We start from the raw sequence: 18,409 nt of genomic DNA, 5'->3' as shown, positions 1-18,409 counted from the left end.
AATTTTTATGAAAAAGCAACCTGCGACGCAAAGAAAAACGAGACAAATTTTCGAACTTATTATTTTAATTTTTCTTTATTAAAATTCATATTAAAAAGTAAATGTTTTTTGTCACCTTTAGATCTGTCTTTATTTACTAATCAGAATTTTATAATTTATCTTTGACCTAGCAAACTACACAGTCCATCTAAAAAATAATATTGCAATTTAAAATTTGCGCATATAAAACTAAGTGCGAATTACAAGAAATGCCAAATAGCAATATTGCTTTAAGTTTACGCGGTTATTATCATAATTAAAACACATAATAACGGGTTCTTACCGCGTTTAAACAAGCGGCAAAGAAAGAGGGTAGACAGATATGTCTGCCCGTAGAAAATTATGGATCTACCTACTCCACTCCAATCTCATCAGTCATCCCGTAATCATGGCACTTGCAACAGTGTCGAAATATCGGGAGTCTCATATCCCCATTTAAACGCGGTAAGAACCCGTTATTATGTGTTTTAATTATGAGCAATATTGCTTTTCGGATTTGCTTCGTTGTGGTCTTTTAACACCCCTGGGAGATTTCTGGTAGGAGTAGAATCGGCACGTGTATAATGTTTACGCGAAGTTTAAACGTTTTGAAATGACTTAAATTCGATGGTGTATATTAAATTGCTTTTGTGGTGAAACGGTTAGCAATAATATTATTATTGTAATATGTATTGTAATGAAGGATTTCTAAGGCTACGTTCCCCAAAAGTAATAGAGATGGCGCTGTCGAAATTCAACGTGATAATTACCCATTTACTCATTATTCGGGTACATAAATAACTATTGTCATATCTACATGTAATGTCATATTTAATTATAATATATACGTCTGATATAAATGGGTATATGTATGTATGTATTTATATTTATATATTTCTATTTTATTTTTATTTATTTATTTTACTTTTATTTCTTTTTTTTTTATTATTTATACTATTTATTATTTTATACTAGATGTTGCACTGTCCCGCACCAAATTGTAATAATGTTTCCTATCCACTGGTTGCCTGGAAGAAATTGCTGCTTAGCAAAAAGGCCGCCAGATTGTACTGTATCTATCATCATCTGTGTTAATTTGTTTTGTATGTTGTGTGCAATAAAGTATATTTGATTTGATTTGATGTGATTATTATTCAAAAATACAATGTAATGGCAGAAGTGTTTATAAAAATAATTATTGCTTGATATTTGTATGAATTACGTTGCTACCTATATTGCTTCTTTATATTGATCAGAATAATAATGAGTGGAAGATGTAATTGTGCCTGGGTGTAATAAAAAGGGTCATCATTTATGCCCAAAAACAAAGATGAAATTAGAAGGTTAAACGAAGGAAAATGTTTACAGCGCCATCTATGTTGTTTTTGGTAAACTTACCTTGGAAAGCCCTTAATTGTAACTTGCTTTGGTGATATGGTCCACGCTTTAAAAGTCAAAATGTTTTAATCCTAATTTTATTTTGTTCGGGCCGGTCCCTTTTAGGATTAGTTCTCAGAAATTATAGACGGAAGTTGCCTTAGGGATAACTTTACACTACATTTTTTCCGTTACTTTTTGCGGGAGGTAAGGTATACACGTGCAGTACACATGTACGGTCCCGAGCATTAATATGTATACACTTTGGTACCATGTCACATTAACTTTTTTGACAAATTGAACTGTAAGTCTCACTAAATGTCAAATATGTTAGTGCGACAGAGTCCTAAAGTGGGTACATTATATTGCTCATGACTGTACTCACTGCCGCACACTCATAAGACAAAATCAACGGCTTTACTAACACATACCAAAACAAAGCCGTCACACAAATGACAAAACACGAACCGTTTACGTATGTGGCGAACCCAACTAGTTGACTAGCTAGTTCCGCCCATATGCAACAGATGGCGCCACCGTTCAATAATGTACGCCTGAAACGCGCTATCGAAGTTTACACAGCGTGACGCGTATATACAACTTCCAACATAACACTGTTGGAGCGCAGATCAGTAGTCACACTACGAATTTGTGGCTGGTGTACCATGCTCTGTTCGGTACCCCGAAAACATCCATTGACTTCGGCAGAGGGCGACACATGCGCTTGGCAACTACCGTCTATAATTTCTCTGACTCTTGTATTTACATCGATTCATATTTTTAAAACTTTATCAGTACCTAAATGTATGAAATTCAAATCATTTATTGTGACACACAGGTACAGTGGGTAGATGTTACAAAGATAATAATTAGTCCGCTGTGATCTGCCCGTAGGCGTACTATTAAATTTGGTGAGACGAGAAGTTACAGTGAGAACGAACAGACTATGTAAACAGCACAAATATTGAAAAATACATTCGTTCGACAGTTTGAGAAATAAAGCTAATTAAAACGAAATCTCGAAATTATCGTAATTTTTTTCCCTTACATACCGAATTGTACCACATATATTATCTCCAAGAAAGCAGTAACAATCAAACGCCTTACATATGTTCCTGAAATATATGTTTACTGCAAACAATATTATAATACAAGTAAATAGCATAGACCACTTAAATGGTTTTGTTTATATTTTCGAATGATTCTCCCGGCGAACATCATCATAAATCCGGCCAGTGTTACTACTTTCCTAAAATACTTTACTCGTTTAGAATTGACCTTACAATGGTCAGGGCGGTTAAAACGGCCCAAAAAGCAATATTGCTATTTGACATTTGCGTGCATTGCACACTTACTTTCATATGCGCAAATGTCAAATTGCAATATTGCCTTTTTAGATGAATTGCTTCGATGTGGCCTTTTTAACCGCCCAGCACCAGATTTTAAAAAAATATGTCGAACGTCAACTGATTCGTATTGCAGTAATAAATTCAGAAAAACTTCGCGTAAACATTTTTGAGACTTAAAGAAAAATCTCGAATAAAGTGATCAAATATAAAATGTTACTCTATTTGACGTTTAATTGTAATTAACAATTGATATAATTAAATACACAACTCGAATAAGTTCACAATAATGTATAACGATGTCGTGAGTTAACTAAAAATGTATTTTTGCATTTAATCGTTAAGGCTAGTGCACATAGAGTCGGTAGCGGACTCGTTTTGCGGGCGAGAATATTCGTAAAACTTGTATGCATGCGTTCACATAGCAGTCACAACACACACACACATATATATACATATAACATAAACTCATGACTAATTATAAAAAAGATCCTATGAGTCATAAATAATTAGGTCTTAAAACTGTGTCAAACAATACAGTGAATATTTTATTTATTACTTTTATTTCTAATCATAATCATATATATTTTTGTCAAATACATACATTGTCTTTATTCCGACTTGAGGTAGTCAGAGGTACATAAATCGCAAGATGAACTAAGTACCCACACCTCACTGAGCTTTCTGTGAGACCAATGTGATAGGTGAGTCGTATCGCCGCCAACAATGGTCGAGCAGACTGTGTTAGTGAAAATTGTACTTAAGATAAATTACTAAGTCAGAAATAAGCGTTCTTGCAACTAGTCATCATCATCATCAGCCCATTAACGTCCCCACTGCTGGGGCATGTGCCTTCCCTATGGATGGATAGGGAGATCGGGCCTTAAACCATCACGCGGGCCCAGTGCGGATTGATGGTTATTAACGACTGCTAATGCAGCCGGGGCCAACGGCTTAACGTGCCTTCCGAAGCACGGAGGAGCTCAAGATGAAAACTTTTTTTTGTGGTCACCCATCCTATGACCGGCCTTTGCGAAAGTTGCTTAACTTCAACAATCGCAGACCGAGCGCGTTTACCGCTGCGCCACTGAGCTCATCTAGCTTACCTAGCGCTCCTCTAGCTCGCCGAGCTAGCTTGCAACTATTACCACGGCTCAATTTAATATTTTAAAGAGATAAGCTCCCGCTTCCCCCCACCGCCTCTGTGTGCATTGACCTCAAATTATCAAAGTAATGTAGCTGAATTCCCGTGTCATCTACGCGTTAATAAGATAGTTTTTAAGTCCTACTTGTAATTTTAGCTCGTAACCGGTGTTGATTCCCGAGGGGTTAAAAAGGCCACTTAGAAGCAATTCATCTAAAAAAAAATCAATATTGCTATTTGACGTTTCTTGACATTGCGCACTTACTTTTATATGCGCAAATGTTAAACTGGAATGTTGCTTCTTAGATGAATTGCTTCTATGTCACCTTTTTAACCCTCCCAGTACACCATCTAATTTTATTTTCAGTTATACACTTATACCTGTCATTTTCTTATCCGACGAACAGGAAAGGGACAAGTAACCGACAGGCATAAAATTTAAGGAACACACGTTTACGCATAAATTTAAATAACCCGACAGAATTCAGTTACCGGCACACGTCAAACGGGATGCCTGTTGGATTCGGTCGGGTTATTCATCATCCGTCTCTTTCCTTTTCGGCGGATAAGAAAGTGACAGGTGAAACTTAAAATAAAATTAGGTGTCTGTAGGAATTACGGCCACTGTGTATAAACACAAAATTAGTAACAAAATAACTGAAAGTATTTCAAAATTGTTTCGTTATAAATCTTTATCAAAATTTAAGCTTTTAAGCGTTGCGTCAAATAGAGAGGTTAGGTGGCGATTCGCCACTTAATAATTCAAATTCAAAATTAGGATTTTTTTAATTATTAATGATAAATTCAAATTCAAAATTTGAATTATTAATGATAAATTCAAATTCAGAACTTGAACTTTTTGAATTATTAATGGCGTCAAAACGACTATCATAGACGTAGTGATCATATTCTCTGCCTCATAGGATGCTGCTAGTGTAGTCGATATCACATACGCTCATGACTATACACGAATGTTCCCATTCTGGGAACGTTTCCGACAGCGATACGGCGCAAAAGTTATGTAAAAACATCTGTGGCGATTTGGCAATCCCACATGTTGTATAATGGAATTCCAGTTATTCCAGACAAAGGACAGATTTGGAATTCCATATTTTTCATGTGGGATTGTCCAATCGCCACATCACCCCCCTCCAGAGACCTTCCTAAGATAAGGGCCACACATCTTTATTACCTAATCATTACGCAGATAAGAGAAAAAAAGTACAAGAAATAACAATTTAAGAAAAGCAGCCAGTGTCTTTAAAAGAGATTTTACAACGGGAACATTCCCACTTTGGGAACATTCCCACTTTGGGAACATTCCCACTTTGGGAACATTCCGACTTTGGGTAACATTCCGACTTTGGGAACATTCCCACTTTGGGAACATTCCCACTTTGGAAACATTCCCACTTTGGGAACATTCCCACTTTGGGAACATTCCCACTTTGGGAACATTCCCACTTTGGGAACATTCCCGAGAACAGCACATCACTGGTTACGGTGCCACTAACACTCTGTATATCCCAATTGGGGTGGGGTACAGTCATGAGCAATATCATGTACCCCACTTTATAACTCTGTCGCACTATCATATTTGACATTTAATGAGACTTACGGTTTAATTTGTCAAAAAAGTTATTATGACATGGTTTCAAAGTGTATACATATTAGTACTCGTGAACGTACATCCATCGCAACTAAGTACCCACAGCTCACCGAGCTTTCTGTTAGACCAACGTGATATCTACCCGTATAGAAATTATCACTTCTTTTGAAATTTTGAAATATTTTCAGTTTATTTTATAACAATGCAAGTACCTACGTAATATACCTCACTTTTTTATTATTTTCAATAATATATTTTATTACTTATTTTTAAGTATACGTTGCTATCGTGTCGTTTTTGCAAAATAAAAATTTTATTAATTCGCATTTAATTTTGCATTCCTCGGACAGTGTAAAAGAAAAAAAAATGGGTTTCTAACTTTTTTTAATCTTCAAGGTAACTTTATATGTTCTCAGTCATATGTCGTTCCCGGGAATATTCAAAATTGGGAGCAGGAAAAGTATGTTCTGGATTTTGGCTCTATGATTTTTTTTTAGTCTTTGGCTTCGCGCAGCTTGCGCAGGCTCTATATTTGATTGTTTAAAACCCACTTTTTTTCTTACTGAATTTTCGGCCAATGGTCTAGTAACCAGAGCCGCAATAAATTAAAACATAATCTTAATGGAATGTTTCGTTAAAGATTTTGAATTGAGAACATTCGGTGCTGAGTTTGTAAATGAAAAGAGAATAGAATCCCTTTAGAGCTCTCCTTTTTGTTTCACTCCGAATTTATGTTTATTTACCGTCGCGTCGTCTTACAGTGAAAACACACGTAAGTAAGCGTCTTTTTGAAAAATCACATTCGAATGTGGTTTTATTTAACAAGACCCCGCAACAGACAAGCTGGTTTCAATCCAGGTAAAAAATTGTGCTCTCAAATTTTATCCGGAATTAAATTAATTTAAAAAATCGCAGTTATTTTGAAGAAAATCACAGCAGCAGGCTGTGCACATCAACTGCGCCGCGCGCGCCGCGATATATGTATATCATGTCGCAACCCTCGAGTCGTTACGACAGTCATGTCAGGGGCCTATAGCGGCTCAATAATAACCCTGACACAGGGTTGATGAAGTTGGTAATCCACCTCACAACCCACACGATAGAAGAACTACTGGACCACGGATGCTGTTCGTTCTGCGCTGTCCGTGTAAATGCAACGTATCCTATCGACTTAGATAGACGTCACATGGCCATTGGTCAAAACCCTCGATATAACAGGCTAGTTTCGAACTAGACAAATCAGTTACTTTTCACTAAACGTCGGAACACGAAATTACTATGGCATTTGTATGAAAAAGCACACTGTGACGTCATAAAAAAACGTGATAAAATGTCGGACTTAAAACGTTTTTCTTGATTAAATTTCGTAAATAAGTTAAATAGAGAATTAAAACACATAATAACGGGTTCTTATCACGTTTAAATCAGGGATATGAGACTCCCGATATTTCGACACTGTACAAAGTATATCCCTGATTTAAACGCGGTAAGAACCCGTTGTTATGTGTTTTAATTATGATACTAACCGCGTAAACTTAAAACAATGTATAAATAGAGAATGTTATTCGTAAGTTTTAGATCAGTGTTTATTTAGTGATTAGAATTTCACAATTTATCTTGAACCGAGCCACGGGGCCCGAATGTGGTTTTTCAAAAGCGCTTTCTACTTTAAGGCGACGTTATGTTTGTAAAATGTACAGTTTAGTTCCTAGATCGCCATTTTTGTTAAGTTTTGCTGTGAAAAATATAACGGATTTAGTTTTTATAGCACTCACCTTGTGCTTAGAGAAACTTCAGATGAGAAAATTAAATCGAAAAGGTGAGACTCGGACGGCACTTGAACCCTCGGCTCTTGTTAAACTATTTAATTTTCTCTTTGTGAAAAATATACTTTATAAAATAATCATAATACTACATAAAATACTAGTGGTGAAACATAAACTCACGCACCTAAGCCCTTGTGCGGTGGGCAGGGCGACGTGTACGGTCACGAGCATTAATATGTATACACTTTGGTACCATGTCACATTAACTTTTTTGACAAATTGAACTGTAAGTCTCACTAAATGTCAAATATGTTAGTGCGATAGAGTCCTAAAGTGAGTACATTATACTGCTCATGACTGTATAAGCCACTTTACAAACGATAGACGAAGACGTATAGAAGGATACTCCGCCCCGCCCGCACCGGTACGAGCTTGATTTACCTCACCCCCGATGGGGCCGCATTAGTCAATTTAAACCGTAAGCCACTAAAGAGTAGGGGAGCGCGCACGGTCTGTTTGCCTCACTCGCACGCACGGGGTAAGGCGGCACACTAATACGAATGAGTTTTTTGTATGAAGTGTCCGGGCTGTAGTATCATCATCATCAGCCCATTAACGTCCCCACTGCTGGAGCACGGGCCTTCCCTATGGATGGATAGGGAGATCGGGCCCTAAACCACCACGCGGGCCCAGTGCGGATTGATGGTTATTAACGACTGCTAATGCAGCCGGGAAAAACGGCTTAACGTGCCTTCCGAAGCACTTAGGAGCTCGAGATGAAAACTCTTTTTTTTGTGGTCACCCATCCTATGACCGGCCTTTGCGAATGTTGCTAACTTCAACAATCGCAGACCGAGCGCGTTTACCGCTGCGCCACCGAGCTCCTGGCTGTATATACGTCTTAAATTACAAAGTCTATGTTATGGGATATTCACTCTTGTATAGTATACTAAGAAGCTCAGCGCTCCCCATTTGTCCGGCCAAGTTGTGAATGCCAACCACGGCAAATATAAGTCGAATCAGGTTTAAAAAGAAACTGCGGCTCGCCGCTGATCAGGGACTGGCTGCCGAATAAAAACTTAACTCCCCACTTGACTGGCCAAGTAAACCTACAATAAACGTCTAAAAAAGAACAATTCACGCCTGAGTTGCTCAGCCAACACTTGCATTCAATTTTAAATTATTTATTTAGGACTTCATCCATATAATTTTTGTTAGTTAGTATATGTGTGCATTAATTTCCAGCATTTCGTAATGACAGATGATTATGTCCACGCAAATACGACACAGATGTAGTGTTTTCCCCCGTCTTACAACGTGCGTGCGAGCGAGGCAGACAATCCGCGCGCGCTCCCTTACCTACTCCTTAACGGCTTAAATAGACTAGAGGTAATCCAAACGACGATACTAAACAATGCATAATGCTCAGAGCTGGAGTGGAAATATGATTGGCCACCTGATACGACACGATTCGTTTATAAAGAATATCATAGAAGGAAAAATTTAAGGGAAGAGAGGAAGGGGTAAAGAACATTTATGAAACAAATAAAAGAGAAAAGAGAAACCTAGAGAGAGAGAGAGATATATATAATGTGTCTATTGTTTTATTTTACGTACCTGCGCGCTACACTGCAGCTGTACAAATGTACCATATCCTTTGCCGAAGGTTGTCTGGAAGAGATCGCTCTTAGCGATAAGGCCGCCTTTGCCCACCTTAGAATAAGTTTATCCTGTAAATGTTTTGTGAATTTGTGTGCAATAAAGTGTTTTTATTTTTTATTTATTAAGAGAAGGTGCAGGTCGTGTCGTATCAGGAGGTAAAGGATTTGGCGGAGAGAAGAGAGGAATGGCGATTACTCCACCGACAAGACCGCAGCTCTTAAATAATGAGAGAAAGATCGCAGGACGAAGTGTCCCTTCTACGTGTAGTATTATTGACTATTCTTTGCCGTATCTTAGATTGTTGTATCGTTAGGGTCAAACCATATTTCAGCACCTCATCGCACTTTCCTATACTTCTATATTTTTCTGTTACTCGGAACCGTCATTTGCTAGAGCGAGAGAGCCGCACACTGCTGACTGTGCGTAAGCATGCAGTAGGTTTCTCTCTCTAGCAAATGACGGCTTAAATAAAGGTGTTTCCGAGAAGTTTTAGTGTTTTTTTCCGATATTTATTGTGTTTCAGTTTACCGTACCTCTTAATTTTATGTTTGTAATTTTACGTTACTGAGAATTATTGAGGACAGAAGAGGCAAGATGATTGGACACCTAATAAAACACGACGAATTTATTAAAAACATCATAGAAGGGAAGAGTGGAAGGGGAAGACCAAGAAGAGCTTATATGGAACAGATTAAAGAAAAGGTTAACGTCGTGTCTTATAGGTATAGGGAAGTCAAGGAATTGGCCTTTGATAGACTGGAATGGAAAATGCTACACCGACAAGAGCGTGGCTCTTAAATTGATGATGAGTTTACCGTACCTCTTAACACTTTCAAGGACAGAACGTCTACAGTCGTTTCGATTACAATGTGTCATACTACCTTTTATGAACCATCAATGACCCATGGTCTCTGTCCGTGAAAGGGTTAATTTTATGTTTATAATTTTTCGTGATTCTCATGTTATATATGTCGTGGCCAGATCGTAAAATTGATCATTTCATCATGTTGCCGACCATTTCATGAAATGGTCATATTTCATGAAATGGCCAACTTAAGTTGACCATATCGTTGAAACGTCAACGTTTAATGATATGTCAATCAACGTTTGGCCATATCGTTAATGTAGGCGGTGTCCATGCTATGTGGTGTAATAAAAATGCGAATAGTCGATTAATTTCTTAGCTTCAAAATTATGTACCTATTCGATATGGAAAACTGAACAATAACATTGATTCATCGATTATAATATCAATCAAGTTTTAAATATAATCGACACCAGCGCCACTATCGGTGGATAATGTTACTAATTTTACGATATGATTGCCAACGTTTGGACATATCATGAAGTAATCATGCATTTAGTTGCTCATTATTCATTGATCTAGCTACGACATATACATACATACATAAACTGTAATGTTGTATGTACCTTTACAAAATAAATAATAAATAGAAGCATAGGAAAGTGCTACGAGGTGGATCAACCCAGGCTTCTATCCAACACATATTACTGTAAGCTTGTTATACTATGTACTATCACATGAAATAAATAATTATGTTTTGTATTAAGACCGTTGTTTTATTAGACGCATCGTACTTTCGGACAATCGGGTGATCAGTCTGCAATGCCCTTATCGAAGTCTCTTCTTCGATCGGTTCTATGATCTCTATCACAGTGTTTTTTTTATCATTTCCCAACAACTTCGCAGGAGACCAAACTCGCTAAACAGCTTCTCAAAACGACAAAATTTCTCACTTCATTTATACCTAGTCGAAAGAATTAAACCTACACGCATTTCCTTGAGCGTGAAACTGTGACATGATCTATAATAGTATAACGTTAAGACGTTTTGAGAAATTGCCGTTTAGCCAATTTGCCCTTCTGCGAAGTTGCTCTTAAGCGAACAAAGATTGAGAAGACAACTTGCAGCCCCTTCTGAATACTTGTGTCTTCTCACCCCGTTTAGGACTAGTCACCCCCGTTAAGGATTATTCCCACCCCATTAAAGGACTAGTCCTTCCCCGTTAAGGATTAGTCCCGCCCCATTAAGGACTAATCCTTCCCCGTTAAAGACTAGTCTAGCCCCGTTAAGGATTAGTCCCGCCCCGTTAAGGACTAATCCTTCCCCGTTAAGGACTCCTCCTTCCCCGTTAAGAATTAGTCACGACCCTTTAAGGATTAGTCCTGCCCCATTAAGGACTAATCCTTCCCCGTTAAGGATTAGTCCCGTCCCGTTAAGAACTAGTCCTTCCCCGTTAAGAACTAGTCCTTCCCCGTTAAGGACTAGTCCCGCCCCGTCAAGGACTAGTCCCGACCCGTTCAGGGCGTAAGTTTATCTTTGTGTACTTTTAATAAAACTTAATTATCTGTAAAAAATCCCCTTTATTTCATAATTACAATAACAGAACGGTAAATACGTACATTTGTCTACAAAATTGCATTACATAATATATAATCCACATTTATAGCATTCAATATTCGATGTATTTTCGAAACTTAGTATTGTGACTTTAAGATTATAGTTAGTTGTAACCAGTTATGTGCCGTTAAAAAACTCTTTAAGACTAAGGACACTGGATGTTTTTTTTCCAATTCTTTCTTGTACTCTGATCCTATCTGCTCTGCTGCTGTAATATAGCTCTTTGACATAACTTTTTTACTACCAGGAACGGCCCATCACTGGTTGTAACTCCTACTGTGATGAGATTCGACTCTGATGACAAAGAACAATATTCCTGAAGGACTCGACACAATCGTTGAACAGTTGCTAAGTAACCGCACGTAATTAATGGACGACCCTTTACAGTTGCGCTACATGCGACATCCAATTGCACTTTCCTATGCTTCTATCCTTTTCTATCACGCAGAACCGTCAAATGTCAGAGCGAGATAAAGTGCGGGAGTGCGACCGCACTCCTATCGTCTCGTCGGTTCCACCGCGTGCGGTCGCGTTATCTCGTTTATTTTACCTTTGATGGGTTTGCTTTTGGCCCCAGACTTGCCCGACGGCATTGACGAGGCCTAAGATGAAGCGAGCTCGCCCAGAAGGTGCCTGCTCACTCTGGCCTTGAAAGCACAGGGTTATATGCATTCGGAAATAAGAAGACGGCAGAGAACTCCACTCCTTCCTCGCTCTAGCAAATGAGGGTTCTCCGTGACAGAAAAGGATGCCTAGCATACCTAAATTCCTTATTCAGCAGATAGAGTTTATCAGCAAGTACTTAGTTTTGAAAATACGCCGATTACAAAATGCTTTTGACACCACATAGTAAATTAGGGGTGTGTAATAAAAAATATAAGTTGGCATACAATGTTTAAATTACTGAATAGTTGCCATAAACTAATGTTTTAGTGACAGACATCGATATTGTTGAAACTATATCGATTCATATCAATTATTGTGACGTAGTGTTGTCAATTTATGGCCGGTCGCTCTCTGAACTCGTGCTCGGACGAATCCGCCTCGTGCGTGCACGTACGAATCCGTTTCGTGCGTACACGTATGAATCCGTTTCGTGCGTACACGTATGAATCCGTTTCGTGCGTACATGTACAATACGGGGACGCGATCGCTGAGTGTGAATTGCTTATCGTAGACGAGTATTCCTACGTTTACGTACGACACAAATTCATAAACTATACCCTATTTACCGTAGCATAATCAGAATGACAGCAGGACAGAGATATAGTACATCGACTAGTGTGATTAATGGACGAGATTGCTCGAGCCACTAGTGCGAAAGAGAAGAAATAATTATTAAAACTAATTATGCTACGTTAAATAGGGTATACGCGGCCAATTCCCTATAAGCGCACTGGATGAAGCATTAGGATTTCTTGCGTACATAGAACAGGGGAGCTAAAAAGGCCATATCGAAGCAATTCATCTAAAAAGCAATATTGCTATTCGACTTTTGTTGACATCGCGCACTTACTTTTGTATGCGCAAATGTCAAATAGCAATGTTGCTTTTTTAGATTAAATGCTTCGATGTGGCATTTGGAACTCCCCGTGTTTACTAGATCGGAAAATCCGTGCCGATGGTCCGTACGCTCGATTCTAGTGGACGTGCACCTTAAGAAATAATGCTGAATTACTTTAGTTTTATTTTAGCGATCCGCCAACTTATAAAATGAGTAGTAAAGCAACATTTATCACAATTATTAACGGCCACGGTTGCAAAATAACATACATTATTTTGGACACTGAAGTGCTCATTACAATGACATATATTTTGCTTTAATTATATGCATTATTCTGACGAAAAATATACAAATAGTATCTTAAATATGCAAAAAAGTACATTCATTTCATTTCGCGTACTTTTTTGTATATTTTTCATCATAACTTTACAACAGACACTTAGTGAATGCTACGTGAAATTATTGAAAATATACGTTTTCTTAGTGAAAAATCCACTTGTTTCAGCTGTCACAGACACCAGCACCAAAGTAACGATGTCAAATAAAAAAAAAACTACGCATTTATTATCTACATATCACATAAAAATATTTCATAACCAACATAATTACAGTACCGCTTAAAAACTAATCTGTTCAATATTCTAACGGCAGCCATTTTGAATAAAAATATGTTTCTTTCCCAGAAGTATTTTTTCACAGAAATTGACATTTGAAGAATATATTAAAGTATTTTTGTTGTCCTAAGCTATTTTCACTGTCTTAATTATTTCTAAAAACAAAATGGCTACCGAAAAGTATTCTTAAAACACCAATCGAAGTAGACGAAAATATATGAAACCTTTTTTTAAAAAATAAAAATAAATCTTATTTTGTAAATAATAATTAACAGGTAACAATGTAAATTCTTTCAAATGCTCCGCGAGATTGAGACTTCGAGAAAAATAAAAATATTTCTTTTTTCGGAATGTCAAATGAAAAAAATAAGCAGATAATTTAAAAAAGTTTGTCGAAAAAATATGATCCATATGGCAATCTTAACTTTTATGTAGTAAAAAAGGTATTTTTCAATGGCGCTTTTTATGTTCTGATTATGCCAAATTACAATATTTTATATTTAATTTATATTAATAAGTATATTAAATTATATTCAAATGATTCGCTAGCAATTTAAGAATTTATTTATAACCAAATACCCCTATCCGCTCCCTCACTACACTTTAAAATGCAATTATTGTGTAATATTTTATTTAAACAGCAACACTATAGGTTATATTACCGTTAACTTCCAGAGCTTAAAGATTTCATAAGAAAAAAAACTAAACAGCATATAACTAGTGACTAATGCACAAATGTAGAGTCATTAAATAAATGGTAACTTTTCATTCTGACTAAAGTCTGAAAGAAAATAGTTGCTAGGAAAGCGCAATTATAAAACTAACGAATGTTGCCAGATTAATTAAACTAAAAAAATTGTTGCCAGTGTAGAAAAATCCTACAGTGTTGCCATTTAAAGGGATGTAGTTATAAAACTAAATAAAAAATATATATTAAGCCCATTTCCGGGCGCGTTTTAGCACTACATCTTGCATATAAACATTTATACGACTTGTCGAATATCATGTTGATACCCACTGTATAAATCTGACTGACGACTGACTTACTAGTACTAATGTTGTGGTGTGTCCTGCGACCTGGAACAAGGTTTTGGTTTATTCTAGATAGATAGATAGATAATAGATAACAGCCTCCGTGGTCTAGTGGTTAGAGCGTTAGGCTCACGATCTGGAGGTCCGGGTTCGATTCCCGATGGGGACATTGTCGAAATCACTTTGTGAGACTGTCCTTTGTTTGGTAAGGACTTTTCAGGCTTGAATCACCTGATTGTCCGAAAAAGTAAGATGATTCCGTGCTTCGGAGGGCACGTTAAGTCGTTGGTCCCGGCTATTAGCCGTAAAAACACCTCCACCAATCCGCATTGGAGCAGCGTGGTGGAGTATGCTCCATACCCCCTCCGGTTGATTGAGGGGAGGCCTGTGCCCAGCAGTGGGACGTATATAGGCTGTTGATGATGATGAGATAGATAGATAAATCATTTATTTGGTCTACAGTCACACATGCATACAATACAAATCAACAACAATACACACCACATACAAAATGTTTAACACACGCCAGGTATGTATGTGTGGTGCAGCAGCGCAAAACGGTCATAGCTCAGCGCAAGTTTTTGCCCTTTCGAGCAAAACGCTGATTTTCAGCTACAACCTGGATAGAGGAAACCGCGGATACGGTAACCGAACTAATTGACGATGTTTACAAATAATAAATATCTCTTAATAATATATATAACTCACATACATAATACACACACATACAGTTTAATACATAATATACAGAATTATTAATTTATTTATTTTTCTTATTATTTTCTTTTTCCTCAAATACTTTATATTACGGTTTAGGTACGTAATTATGTGCTTAGACTTTAGAGCCCAGTTCTTTTTGTTTTACTGTATTTTGATTCCCCAACCGGCTGCAGCTGAAAATCAGCGTCATAGTCTTGCTACAGCTAGGCCGTGACATTTGCTGAGCTGAAGCCGTTTCGGCATTATGTATAATTATTATTATTTTTTTTGTTAATTAGTGTTAAGTATGCCGAATAAATATTTTCTTTCTTTCTTTCTTTCTTTCTTTCTCTTTATCATGGTATAAGAAAACCAGGTATGCTCAGTCCTATGACAAGCCGCCATTGCTAGCCCTATGATGACGTAAGTGTTACACTGTGTTACCATTAAATTGATATCTCCAACATTCCAAGTACGTAAATTTTATTATTGACAATTAAGTGAATTACTGACTAATGTTTTTATTAACTATTACTTGTCACATATATAAAAAAAAAACATTAAAATTGTAAATAAATCTTTTACTAAAAGTGTAAAATTTCCTTGCAAAGTAAATATAAAAACATAGGTCGTGGGTAATTTATTATTTACAAAATGGCAACGCAGGGTGGGATGACGTCAGCTGAGCTAACCTTGAAATGTTAGCTGTCACTTTTGAGAATACCAGGGGCCTGTTTAATGAAACTTACAATAGGCTAGTTTCCAACTAGTCAAATCAGTTACTTTTTACTAAACGTCAAAACACGAAATTACTATGGAATTTGTATGAAAAAGCACTCTGTGACGTCATAGAAAAACGTGACAAAATGTCGGACTTATTATTACGTTTTTCTTGATTAAAATTCATAAATAAGTTTAATAGAAAAAAGAAAATGTTTTTCGTTAGTTTTAGATGTGTCTTTATTTAGTAATCAGAATTTCATAATTTATCTTGAACCTAGTACACGACCCAATTGTAAATTACGACAATTTGATGTACATTGCGGAGTGTGTGATCACGAATATTTTACAGTTTCATATTAGTTACGTAATGAACATCAAATTGTCGTTGTACAATTGTAAGTTTTATAAAACAGGCCCCTGGTCTGCTTATGCCATGGTTTTTATTATGTTTCATCTCACTTCTTCGACAGCTTTAGCAGTCTTATAACAAAACGTAGACTAAAGATACCGTAATATTAACAGTCTAGTATATATACGTCCCAATGCTGGGCACAGGCCTCCCCTCAATCCACCGGAGGGGGTATGGAGCATACTCCACCACGCTGCTCCACTGCAAGTTGATGGTAGGCCTGGCAGAGGAAGACCGAGAAGGACTTACGATGACCAAATTGGAGATGTCCTTAGAAAAGGTGTAATACGATCTACTCTGAACCGGCGTGCGTGTATGAAGCGATTGATGAATGTGGAGGAAGCAAGAGAAGTGTGTCAGGTTCGAAGCAAGTGGAATTCTATAGTTTCTGTTTACCCCGGTGGGAAATAGGCGTGAATTTATTATGTAGGTATGCTCCACTGCGGGTTGGTGGAGGTGCTTTTACAAACTGCTTAACGTGCCCTTGGAAAACGGGATAACGCTAGGGGGATGATGATGTTGGTAGTATAACTCACGTGTTAGGTGGCGCGGCGCTGGGCGCGCGCGGCGAGGCGGTAGGCGAGGAAGGGCCACACCAGAAGCAGCAGCAGCGTCGGGGGGCTCAGCTCCTGCCACGGCCACCGCCAGCCGCCCGACACTTGCTGCAACAAGGGGGACACCAATAGTAAATAGATAGATTACAGCCTCCGTGGTCTAGTGGTTAGAGCGTTTTTTTTTTTTTTTTTTTTTTTTTTTTTTTTTTTTTTTTTTTTTTTTTCTTATACCCCTGCCACACAAAAAAGGCAGGGTCATTGGTATACAAACATAGCTTACGTGCTCGTACTTAAATTCTAGGCCTGCCCTTTTTTGGGCCCTACTATCTCACTCATCCATTCCAGTCCTCTAGTACCATACAAGTCCTCGCATTTATTCCTCTCGCACTTTATTCATCATCTTTCATTCTTTTCATACCTATACCTATTCTATTTCTTATTCTAGGGTGGGGAGAGAAAACAGAGGGGACACTTAATTTTATTTCAGTTTTTTTAGTGGTTAGAGCGTTAGGCTCACGATCTGGAGGTCCGGGTTCGATTCCCGATGGGGACATTGTCGAAATCACTTTGTGAGACTGTCCTTTGTTTGGTAAGGACTTTTCAGGCTTGAATCACCTGATTGTCCGAAAAAGTAAGATGATTCCGTGCTTCGGAGGGCACGTTAAGCCGTTGGTCCCGGCTATTAGCCGTAAAAACACCTCCACCAACCCGCGTTGGAGCAGCGTGGTGGAGTTTGCTCCATACCCCATCCGGTTGATTGAGGGGAGGCCTGTGCCCAGCAGTGGGATGTATATAGGCTGTTTATTTATGTAGATAGATAGCTCGTTTATTTGCATGAACACAGTACAATGGTCTTAATAGGTAATATGTATGTCCTTAGTGTATTCAGCCTGCTTGCAGGCGTGCAAATATTAATTTACAATAAAAAATATAATGCAATTTAGCTTGAAACAATTGGCATGCACTCAAACTTTCTAAAATCAACAACATTAAAATTTACATTTCCAAAATATCGTGTCAAGTTATACCGGGTCAAAATTAAAATTTAAAAAAGAAAAGTCAAAATACAATATAATATAATATATACAATGGTGCTAATTCCTGTAAATACCATCTAATTTTATTTTAAGTTATATCTGTCCTTTTCTTATCCGCCGAAAAGGAAACGGGTAATCGACAAGCATAAAATTTATGGAACACACGTCAATTTTAAGCACAAATCTAAACCAACCGTCTAAAAATTTTACGTCAGTCAATAACCCGACACATTAATTTACTCATTCTTCCTAAAATTAAGAGCTGTGAATCATCCGTCCCTTTCCTTTTCGACGGATACGAAAAAGACGGATATAACCTAAAATAAAATTAGGCGGTGTCTGCAGGAATCGGGGCCATTAGCTAACTTACACGGATAGCTTATAAGGAAGTCAAAGAATGAGGAGAATGAGTCTCAGGACGTCCACCACCACCTTATATGATCATTTAGATCATTCACCTGTTCCCAGACTATGCAAGCTTTTGAACCACTAT

General features: G+C 37.6%; 1 protein-coding gene and 1 long non-coding RNA gene across 3 annotated transcripts in view; both read right to left on the bottom strand.

Moving 5' to 3' along the window:
* LOC126378594 (uncharacterized) overlaps nt 1-18,409 on the bottom strand; it is a 109,041-nt gene that overhangs the window by 58,660 nt on the left and 31,972 nt on the right. The gene's annotated exons all lie outside the window — the stretch shown is intronic.
* LOC126378492 (acyl-CoA-binding domain-containing protein 5) overlaps nt 14,064-18,409 on the bottom strand; it is a 29,381-nt gene continuing 25,035 nt past the window's right edge. For both annotated transcript variants that reach the window (XM_050026894.1, XM_050026895.1), the window contains exons 8-9: nt 16,862-16,987; nt 14,064-14,539 (exon numbers count right to left, since the gene is read on the bottom strand). In XM_050026894.1, the coding sequence (XP_049882851.1) occupies nt 16,865-16,987 (123 nt within the window). In that variant the 3' untranslated portion in view covers nt 14,064-14,539; nt 16,862-16,864. The remainder of the gene's footprint in view (nt 14,540-16,861; nt 16,988-18,409) is intronic.

Source organism: Pectinophora gossypiella, chromosome 26 (genome assembly GCF_024362695.1).
Source record: "Pectinophora gossypiella chromosome 26, ilPecGoss1.1, whole genome shotgun sequence".
Lineage (NCBI taxonomy): Eukaryota > Metazoa > Arthropoda > Insecta > Lepidoptera > Gelechiidae > Pectinophora > Pectinophora gossypiella.
Note: the sequence above shows the minus strand (reverse complement) of the source record. Positions and strands in the feature narration are given on the sequence as shown.